This window comes from Vidua chalybeata, chromosome 5 (assembly GCF_026979565.1).
Source record: "Vidua chalybeata isolate OUT-0048 chromosome 5, bVidCha1 merged haplotype, whole genome shotgun sequence".
Taxonomy (NCBI): Eukaryota; Metazoa; Chordata; class Aves; order Passeriformes; family Viduidae; genus Vidua; species Vidua chalybeata.
In genome coordinates this window covers 54076053-54087307 of record NC_071534.1, presented here as the reverse complement: position 1 = coordinate 54087307, position 11255 = coordinate 54076053, and the positions used below count along the sequence as shown (strand labels likewise).

The following is an 11255-nucleotide window of genomic DNA, read 5'->3' as shown; positions in this document are numbered from 1 at the left end:
TTCTAAGCAATCTTAACTGTAGAATTTTTTATTTCTGTGAATAGAGTTCCAACAATAGGGAACTGAGTTTTTCAGGGACTAGGTTTAGCATATATACAGATTTTCATTAAAAACTGGGGAAATAAGTCTAAAATAAAAATGGAACAAAATCAGAAAATATGGAAAATAAATTGATGGACAGAAACGTGGTTAGGGCCTTTATCCCACAACTAGAGTAATTTGCGCTTCCTTTTTACAGACAAGTAAAGGCTATACACTCCCCTCCGTGTCATCAGAAAAGGGCACAGACTAAAAATGGTAGATTTACCTCCTGCTATTTATTGGCATTTTGAGTCTGAACTAGTTAGCATCAGGAGCTTGATGTGATGCCAGCGAGATATTACCCACAGGGAACCAAAATAATAGCAGATGAGCTGGCAGAAAGATCCCCAGAAAAGGAAATAACATTAAGATTCTAAGCCTAGCCCTTTACTGTGATAACTACAAAGCACCTTTAATGACTGAACACATTCTTAAATATACCTTGTAGATCTCTCTGCAGCAGTTAAACCTTGTAATCACTACCACCCCCACAACACGACCAAGTCAGGTAAGTCTGTTAATCTGCAGGACTTGACTCCCAATGTGTGAAGATAAATGCTGAGGACATTTGTCCTTTGCTGTAGGTGAGAGTGGCACGTACTTCCCTGTATCATACTCTATCAAGTGACAGACACAGCAGTCTTTGATAATCTAAGGGAGTTGAAGGAAAACAGTCACCCTGGTCCCCAAGAATGCTGTCCTTTTACTGTAAGGGCACAGAAGTCCTCATCCGGCCCCAGGAGGAAGGTGTAAGTGGGAAGAAGGAAACTGAATGTAATGGAAAGTAAACATATCAACTGTGAAAACAGTAACCACCACCAGCAGCTACAGAACTCCTTCCTTGTTATACTTAAGGACAAGTACGCTGATATTCAGTGTTTACAGAGGTAAAAGTCCCACAGTTACAGGGCCAATTTCCTTTTATGTAGGCCATTAGTGCTGTTGTATTGTACTCCCTCTTCAGTCCAACATCAAACGCAGTGATTGAGGAGAAGATAGAGCTCAGGTGAAGGATTGCTTAATTCTTTCAAAATGGTCACTGCTTAATAGCATAGACCTTCTCCTAACTTTGGCTCAGCTGCTGCAGGCCTTTAACAAGGCTTGAGATGGTAATAGAATATGTTTCCCAGGTCACCACAAGTAACAAAGAAGATAAAAGTACACAAACACAGAACTGTTATATACAAAAAGTTTAATTGAAATACCTGTATAAAAAATATGATCTCCATACATTTCACACCATTAAACAGAAGAAAAAAAATCCAAATTCAAGCTGCATAAATGCAACCAGATCACAGAAACACAGCTATTAAAATAAATTAAGGTTTATGACTCTGCCACTCTACCTTCCAGAGCCAATGCACGGAGACTGTACAATGTCAATAACTTAAAACCCTTCCAAACAGCATTACTTTACACTTCTGGTATAACAATACCAGACAAAAGGCATACTGACTAACTTGAAAAAGTCATTCTATTTCCCTTAAATTAGACTTTGTACAACAATTTCCCATCTTCCAACAAAGAACTGGTAAGGTCAGAAATTTTTTTTATTTTTATTTTTTTGTAACCAAAAGTTGACAGGAATGCAGAAAAAAAAGTGCCATGGGCAAACCACTAGAATTCCCATGGGGAGAAGGAGGGGAAAGCACAGTGTTGAATAACTCTAACCAAATAAATTAACCAAATAAATAGCCACAGTTGAAAACTGTGGGAGGTCTTCTAAAATCCAAACAATAAATAACTGTATAGTACACGGGAAAAACCAAGTTTACATAAACACATTATACAGGTATGGAAAAAAAAAAGTAGAAGTCCTTGAATATTGCATTGATTGTGCATTCAACATGCCCATACATACTTTAAGACTCGCAGGGTGACAAAAGGCCGGGGGGAGTCGAGAAAGGGGCTTCTCATGCCCAATAGTAGAGATGATAAAAGGAAACATGAATAAATGTTTCTGATAAAGAAGCCGATATACCTGTTCATATTTCTGTGCAGGCTATAGGAAATATCTTGAGCAGCAGAGGTGGGTTGGATTTGTAAAGGGCAGGGGGGCAGGAGTGAAATGTCTGTGTTCAAGTATTCCATCACCAGTGGATGGGACTACTTCATTCAATCACCGAACAGGTTCTCCAATGCATCATAGGAGCTGCTTCCTCCAGCACTGAGTCTAAAGGGAGCAAATTCCTATAATGAACTGGATCTTCTTTGGACATAGACAGCTCAAAAAAGAAAGTCCCACTGAAGCAGCTTTCAAAAAGGCACTCAAAAGCAAATAAAATCTAGTCCAGGCTCTATGAGAGCAAAAAAGTTTACCATGTATTCAAGAGGTCGCTGCTTTCTTAGTAAGGTCAGTCTTTGACTAAGTACTGGCCTGCAACTCCCAAAAATCAGCGTTTCCAAAGGAAATCTCTCATTCCAAAGCAGAAACCAGCAAAGGGGGAAAACAAAATCAAGTCCCTCAGACAAAGATTCAACTACAGAATAATGAATGCATTTTTCTAGCCCCTCCTATGTATTGGCAGCAGCACTGTGGTCTTTCTGCTTGAAGCTCCCCCTCCCAGTGCGAGGTCCTTAGTAATTCACAGACTCTCATTACTTGAACTTGTGCTAGATACATCAGTATCAAGGGTCCGTAGCCTTATGTCACAGTCCTCAGACTTCACTACTTCAGATTTGTGCATCCATTGATGGTCAAAAATCTGCTCAAGTGTTGGTCTGTCTGAAGGCCTCAGTGAAAGGCACCATTTGATCAGCTGTTGACATTCTGTAACAAAAAAAGAAAGCCATATTAGACTACAAAAGTAAAAAAAAAAAGACAATCCTCAGCAAAAAAAATCTACCCACACAAGCTCTCATGTACAAGACTATTAAAAAAAAAAAAAAAAAAGCCCAAAACCAAAAATCCCATTTGACTTCTGTAGAACTTACCAGGTGAAATTCTTCTTCTGAAGTATAATCGCCCCCTCAAGATTTCTTCATCTTGCTCAAAAGGGATGTCTCCACAAACCATGTCATATAACAGAACTCCCAGAGACCATACTGTTGCTGACCGCCCATGGTATCTGTGGTATCTGATCCACTCTGGAGGGCTGTATACTCTTGTTCCTGAAAGCATAAAAAACCCAACACAATTAGAGTAAAGGTTTAAAGTGTTTCCCCATTGTTCAGCTCCTTCTGGCAGAGCTAAAAAAAATTCAAAAACTCGACATTTAGGAATTAAAAAAAAACAAGCCAAAAAAAACCCAAAAAAACAAAACCCAACGCCAAACCTAGAAAATTAAACAGCTTTAAATTTTTCACAAGCCAAAACCCTTAGCAGTGTAATTTCAGGTCATTTGCAGGGTTACACCATCAACAGACTTGGCCCATCCGGTTGTTCTATTTTGTTGCAAGGAATAACACAGCCCCATCAGCTGACTGTTTACTGAGGCAAGCTCCCTTTCACTGACCACGTGGCGTCTGCAGCATCACACCAAAAATAGACACAAAAGGACAAAGGGGGTTGGCAGGGAGGAGGAGAGGGCGACAAGAAGGTGAAACTCAGGTCTGCCCGCATTACACGGGGCTAATCTGCTTTATCCAATTCCACAGGGCAGTAAACAAAATAGGGCCGCTTACGATTTCAATGTTTTTAAAGCCTCCCCCTGGGGCTTCTATGCAGCAGCTTTTCCCAACTCTCCCCCCTTCCCCTCCCTTCAGTGTCCGAGGGCTCCTTGGATACCAAACAAAACGGGGAATTCGTGATGCCGAGATCACGTGCGGCAGGGCCTCGAGTTTCACAACAAACAGATGTGAGTGCGGCAACTGGGGGCGGGGGCGGGAGAAAGACCCCGGTGTTACATCAGTCGTACTCCAAGGACAGGGGGAAATGCTCCCTCTGGTCACATGCTGGCTTATGTTCAGCTTTCCCACCTCTAAAGCATCGACCCCAGACGCTGTAGCAAGTCATTTCGAGGGAGTGCATTTGTCCCCATCGCTTTAAAATCTGCAATGCGGGATTTCCAGGACACTGGCAGAATGGGAGCGGGGGAGGTACCACTCCGAGTTAAAAAAAACCACCGCATATAAAAACTGCATATCCACACATGGAAACATCCGACACTGGCAAAACCTCCATGTAAACAGATCGCCCTCTAGGAAAAAAACCCCGCTTTTTCCAAGACAGGGAAACATAAACTGCTGCGTCACTGCCTGGAATCGCTTCTTTCCTACGCAACTGAACACCCCTAAGCGGCTTCGGGTCCACAAGTTTCCATTACCGATAGACCTGATATGAACCCCCGTAGCAGGGGCTCTGCTGGCTGTGACTAGTCACTGTTAAGGGGCTAAGCGGCAGCTCTAGGGAGGGCATCACCCCGGGAGGGGCACGGGAAGGGTGGGGGCACGTACCATCGAAATCGGTATAGACTGTATCCTTGAGGAGGGCCCCCGAACCAAAATCAATGAGCTTCAGCTCTCCTGTGCGGAGGTCAACCAGCAGGTTCTCGTCCTTGATGTCCCGGTGCACCACGCCGCAGCCGTAGCAGTGGCGCACCGCCTCCAGCACCTGCCGGAAGAACCCGCGGGCCGTCTCCTCGTCCAGGGCACCCTTCTCCGTGATGAAGTCGAACAAGTCCTTCACCAGCTCAGGCCGCTCCATGATGATGAGGTACCCGTCGGGCCGCTCGTACCAGTCTAGCAGCTTGATGACCCCTCTGAAGCCGGAGCCCACCTTCTTGAGAAGGACGATCTCCAGGGGCACCATGATGCCGCTCTGGGCAGAAAAAAGGGCGCGGGTCAGCTGGGGGGGGGGGGGGGGTGGGGTGGCGCGGCCTGGGGCACCCCCTCACTGAGGGGAGGGAGGCGGGGAGGGCGTGCAGGGCGGGGAGGAGGGCGCGGCCGGCGGGCCCCCTCTGCTGCTGCCGCAGTCCGAGGGGCGGGCGCGGCGCTGCGGCGGCGAACCCCCGCCAAATTCCCTCCCGACGCAGAGGCCGCGCCAGCGGGGCGGGCCCCACCGCCCACACAATGGCCTCGCCGCGGAGCAGCCCCGCGGCACCCCCGAAGTCTCCCCGGGTACTTACAATGGTGCCCCACTCGGTCACCCGCTCCTTCACCACATGCTTCACGGCGACCTGCGGAGAACGGAGGCGCCGTGAGCGGCGGGGCGGGCTGAGCCTGCGCCCCGCCGCCGAGGGCCGGGCCGGCCGCGCCCGCCGCTTCCCGCGCTACGCTCCCGCCCGCCGCCCCCGCCCGGGCGCCCCGCGCCTCACCGGCAGCCCGTCGGCGATCCTGTTCCCTGCGTACACGGTGCCGAAGCCCCCGCTGCCCAGCACGGAGCCCACCTGGTAGACTTTATCAAACGGCTCCTTCTCCACTTTCACTGCGTAAACAAGAGGGGGAAAAACCCGCGTTAGTGTCCGCAGCCGCGCTGCGCCCGAATACTAACAATAATAGTAATAATGATAATAGTAATAAATAATGTAAAAAAAAAAAAAAGCCCACAAACGCTCTGCCTGGCAGACCCATATTGTGTGCGCTGCCCTGATTCCGACCAAGGCTTTATTAAAAAAAAAAAAAAAAATCAATCTTTTTAGTTAAAAAAAAATAGAATTAAAAAAAAAAAAAAAAAAAAAAAAAAAAACGCAGCTCCGGGAGTTACGAGACGCCGAGCCCAACGCCCCGGTAACGCAGGGTCGGACCGCGTCCTCCGGCGCGGCGCTGGCAGGGACACCCCAGCCCCGTACCTGGCTGGAGGATCTTCACCGGCAAGTGGTCCATGCTGGGGCTGCAGATGTGCGCCAGCGAGCCGAACTTGGAAAGCAACATCTTCCGAGGCGGGGAGGAAAACGTCGAGTTAGTTCCCCGCGGCAGCCCCGCCGGCGTCCTCTCGGCTCGGCGCGGCTCTCCTCTCTCCGGAGCCGGCGGAGGGCGGCGGGCCGCCGAAAGCTTCTGCGCGGCTCCTTCTTCGGCCGGGGGCGGGAACCTATGAAGTCCTTGGGGGTCCGTCCCCGCCGGCAGCAGTCCAGGTGTCGGTCGCACAACGTCCTCCGGAGAAACGCAATCAGCGAACGCGCCGCTCCCGCGTTTCTTCTTCCAGCCGGCGAAAGCCGCTCGGGGCGCAGGCAGACACAGGCAGAACTATAGCCCTCCGCGGAGGCAGACAAGTCCAGGGACTTCGGCTCCGTGCGTGGAGCCCGCCCCTGCGGGGGCCGCGGTGGCAGGAGCGGGCTGGGCGCCGCAGTGGAGCCGTGGCGGGCGGAGGACAGACCGCGCCGCCGCCGAGCTGCCCGCGCGCTTCTGAGCCGGCGGCGCCGCCGAGCCGCCTCTTAACTCCCAATATTTTGGTGCGGGCAGAGTGCGGCGAGCGCGCCGAGAATATCCCTCCGCGGGGGCGGGGGGAAACACCTCTCTCCGCCGTCCCCGCCGCCCCCTCCCCTATGCGCCGGAGCCCCCGCGGGGCGGCGGCCGTGACTGCAGCGCCCTGTCCCGCCCCACCGCACGGGCGGGCACGGGGAGGGCGGGGGGCTGGGAACTACTTGTTCTGTAGTAACCGGCGCGCAGAGTTACATATCGTCTGAGAAGTAAGAATCACACATTAGCGGCAAAAAAGAAAAAAAAAAAAAAAAAAAAAAAAAAAAAAAAAAAAAAAAAAAGCTGGGGGGAGATTCTCCCGTGTGCGTTAACGCTGCTGCGCAGCCAACCGCCGGGCGCCCTTTCAAAGGGCTTCCAGTGTGGCCCAATGAGGAGAGCCCTCATTTGCATGCGGCGCGCGGCCAGGCGGCGGCAGGGCGGGAATGCCGCGGCGCGCCGAGCCCGCCCCGCCCCGGGCTGCGGGAAGGTCGCTCCGAGCCGCCGCGTCCGGGGCTGCGCGGGGGCGGGGCGCCAGCAGCGCCGGGGCACGGTGGGCCGCGGCTCCGCGGAGGCCGCCTGGGGCTCCGGCAGCCCCGGTGTGGTGGTCAGAGCCCGCTCATTTTGCCAGCCGGTGCTCCCCAGTGAGCACGCGGCGCCCTCAGCGGCGATTTCTCCTCCTCCCTAGCTCTGTCCTCCCGCCTCGGCGCAGTTCGGCCCCGTGCCAGCGCGGGGGGATGCCGGCGCCTGCCCTCCGCGCCTGCCTCTGTCAGTCACCTCCCTTGTGCGGAAGCCCCGCGGGGCCGGTGCGGCGCGACGGCGGGCGCCGGAGTCCTGGCGGCGCAGCTCGGAGGAGCTGAGCGCTTCCCGCCCCGCCGAGGCGCCGCGCCTGGAGAGGGCACGGAGCTGCGCCACTGCCCGGCGCTGCTGCCGCCGCCCGCCCCGCAGGGGGCGCTGCATCAACAGGAATGGGGGCGCGTCCCCTCCACCGGGCTCGCGGGGGTCGCTGTGCCCTGAGGCCGCGGCGGTCACCGCGTCCCGGGCTCCGCCGCTGTCTGGCCCGCGGCTCCGGCCTTTTCTGAAGGGACACTGAGACAGTTAGGGGCGCCCAGGCGGAGGGAGAAGCCCGAGGGCATCCAGGGGATCTTGCCGAGTGTCTGTCCAGCAAAGCTGTGGGCGACTGCTTTAGAAATTAATGAGTGCGATGCTGGGTGGGCAACAACAACTTAATAGCTGCTCCAGCAGCTACTTAGAGCCCAGCCCAGATGCCCTCCCAGAGGCTGGCGCTCAGGCGGGGAAGCACCCCGCCGTTTGCAGACAGCTCGGCGGCTGCCCCTCCAATCCCTGTCCCCGCCAGGCCGGCACCGCCGCCCTGTCACCCACCACGGCCCAGGTGCGGAGCTGGGAAAGGCAGCGGAGTTGGAGGGAGCGGTGCTCAGCGGGGATCCCTGACGTGAGGGTGTTTTTGGCAGCCCCTCCCACCCTGGGCTCTCGGGGAGAGCCTAGCAGTTGGCATTGTCTCATAATAGTACTGCTGTAATCTCGGGCAGTCATGCCCATAAACAAAGCAAGGACTTCTAGGGAGAGGTAATATCTTTTATTAGATAAGACCAGCTGATGTAAAGGTCAAGTTTGCAGGCGCAGTTTCAACTCTTCATGTCCCAGAATGTATTTTTTGAAGATAGATCTGTTGGGCTATAAAAGTTACTACTCATACAGACCAATTTGCAGAGGCTCCAAAATAAACCATTGAGTTTACTGAGTAGCTGAGGAATTCAGGAGGTTTCATGTTTATAGATTTTTTTTTTCCCTTAAAGCTAATGATATGGCTTGATGAGATAAAGCAATAAAAAAGCTGGGTTTTTTTTTTTTGTTTTTTTTTTTTTTTTTTTTTTTTTTTTTTTTTTTTTTTTTTTTTTTTTGTTGTTTTTTTTTTTTTTTTTTGTAAATTTGTGTTTGGCCCTGCCTTTTGGCTTTCTCAAATCACATTAATAGAAGTTAATATGTGTAAGTGCTAATTATTTAGGGAATTAACACTGCAAGTTGTTACTATTTCCTGCTTTTTTTACATGACCAGGCATGAAAAATCATGCATGGATCACTAGTCTGCAAATATAAAAACATCAGGCCTTGTCATTCCAACTATATTTGGAATTGCTTAAATTAATCTCTGTGTGTGGCCAATCTATAGCAAATCAGTGATACATTTGCCTTGAACCTGTTCAGGAAATAATGCAGTTCCCTCAAAATCCTGTTGCATGTAAGCTACATCTTCAGCTGTGTCAGCTGGTAAAAAAAAAATGACATACCTTTCCACATCTATATTTGTAGCAAAATGGTAATCTAAAAATCCTGGGATCAATCTTAGCATTTATGTAACTCCCAATCTGATTTGTATTTTCACACCAGTGTGAAAGGGAGGTTATTTTACATTTTACATTGTAGAAAAAAAGGTAGTTACTGTAAAAAAAAAAAAAAAAAAGGTGATAAGAGGGTATTTGTTCTTCATTCACTTAATTTTGGCAGACAGACATTTAATTTGTATACAGCAACAAGCAGTCTTGGTTTGACAGAACTACAGATGGATCCCAGACATGGAATTTACCCTGTCTTTACACATAAGCCTTTCATGGGTTTGTGGTGCTCCTTTTGATCTGGCTTGGAACATGCAGTTCAGTGGTCCTAAACAATTATAGCTGCAGAAATGTTTTATAAACTGGTTTTGGCCACTTTAACAGTGGCTTTGCAACTATAAATGGAAAATCATTCATGAGTAGGATGCCAGTTTGATTTAGGATTCATTTTTCTGTGTAGGAAAACTCCTCCCTGGGCAGGAGTTTGTCAGGCATAGAAATATGAAAGATCCATGGCATTTTCTGCTTGCAGAACAGTACTACCTTCAGGCTACCTTTTAAAGTCTGTATGGAACCCAACTCAAAATTTGCTGTGGCACATCATCCGGCACTGCACCAGTGACATTAATGGGCTGTAATATATACTTACAGCCATTGTAGTGTTGGATGGGATTACCAAAATGCATCTGTTCTGATAATGTCACTATAAGGAATGCTGCTAAGAATTCTCTGTCAGTAAATGTCCATTAAACTTTCAAGAATATTGGTATTTCTAGGTCACTCAACCTTCTTATATGTCAAAGCTCCTAGCTCCCTTAATAACTCTTTGCTTGATTCTCTTCAGTCTCTCTTTCATTTGGCAAGAGAACAAACTGAACACTGTGCTCTAGATGTGGCTTCATCTGTGCTGAAGAGAGAGCAATAATCATGTCCCTTGACCTGCTGGCTGTGGCACTGCAAGATGTGGTCAGTGTTCATTACGGCGGGCGCGCACTGCTGACTTTGTTGGTTTGTGGTCCACTGGGTCTTCTCCTGTGGAATTGTTAGTTCCAGCCTGCACTTCTCCCTAACTGTATTCTGTCCCAGATGTGGGATCTTGGCATTCTCATTTCTGGAAGTACAATACAGATGTATGTGTTACACATTTATTCAGCTAGTTGAGGTCTGAATAACAGCTGTACCCTCCAGTATATCAACAGCCCCCCTTGATTTTGTGTCACCTTGTATTTCCAAACATCACGTATGAAAAAGTTAAATAATATCAGCCATTATATTGATCCCAAGAAATATCCCTTGAAATCACCTGCTAATTGGACTTGAAACAGTTATTAGCTACTTTTGAGGCCCATGACCTGGCCAGTTTTTAATGTACCTTGCAGTATACCTATATCTTCCCAATTTGGCTGCAGGTGCTGAAAAACTATGAAAGTTCTGGCTACAGGCAAGGGGAGCAACACCTACTCTAATCTTACCCAGGGAAGCCTGTAATGTAGTTGTAGAAGACAATCAGAGTGACTAAACATGGTTTGTCCTTGGGAAATTCAAGATGCCTGTTCTCAATAACATTTTTGTTATCAGGGTAATGACTTCCATGAGTACTTGCTCCATAATTTCCCCAGCAACTGAGAGAAGGTTGATCATCTTTTTACCACCCAGATCCTCCTTTTGCAATTTTCTAAGACAGACATTTTTCCAGTTGTTAGAAACCTCCTCTGGTCATTGTGACCTTTCCCAAGGGACTGAGAGTACCCTTCCAGTGACTTTTGCTGTCACTCTTAGTACTCTCAGATGTATCCTGTCCAATACCATGGATGTGTATGACATTTCTATCTTGTTTAACTAGACCCTGACTTGATCCTTGCTGCTTAACATGTAACTGTGGGATTCCTGAGACCAGACCATGCCAGTAGAAACAGATAAAATGGATACCCATGTGCTGTGTCACAAAGTCACCTGCTGTATTCATCAGCTGGCCTAGATTTTACTCAGTCTCCTATTTTGCTGAAAAAGTGTCCTTATCAATGACATCCTTCATCAATTTTAACTGCATGTAAGCATTGCTCCTCTAATTCCATCCCTGCATGCCCAGGAAATGCTCCTGTGCTCCTCCTACTCATTGTGTCCCCACTTCCACCCTCCCATATGCTTGTTTTTTGTTGTTGAGCTCAGTCATATATACCCTGTGCTGCTAAGGAAGGCTTCTGCTATATTTCCCTGTTTATTTGCACATTAGGATATAGAAGAAATATGAATGTCTATGCTAGGTCTTACAGATCAGTTGTTAGGCCACTTCTTTCAGCAACTCTAGTGCTTTTCTTTTGACCAGTGTCTTGTGAAGCCACAACCTCTCCATTTCTTTGCATTTCCAACATTGTTGGAATTATGAATGATCATAGAATATGCTGAGTTGGAAGGATCATCATCTGGCCCTGCGCAGAACACCCAAAGACTCATACCATGTGCCCAAGAATGTTGTTGAAATGCTTC

At 48.9% G+C, this 11255-nt stretch overlaps 1 protein-coding gene across 1 annotated transcript; it reads right to left on the bottom strand.

The window, feature by feature from the left end:
- Window positions 1–1256: 1256 nt before the first annotated feature.
- PIM3 (Pim-3 proto-oncogene, serine/threonine kinase) lies at window positions 1257–6385 on the bottom strand. The gene is made up of 6 exons (XM_053943907.1): window positions 5811–6385; window positions 5337–5446; window positions 5148–5198; window positions 4477–4840; window positions 3016–3192; window positions 1257–2851 (listed from the first exon to the last, which is right to left on the bottom strand). Exons 1-6 carry the CDS (start codon window positions 5890–5892, stop codon window positions 2667–2669), a joined length of 969 nt encoding a protein of 322 aa, XP_053799882.1. The 5' UTR covers window positions 5893–6385; the 3' UTR covers window positions 1257–2666.
- Between the last annotated feature and the right edge of the window lie 4870 nt (window positions 6386–11255).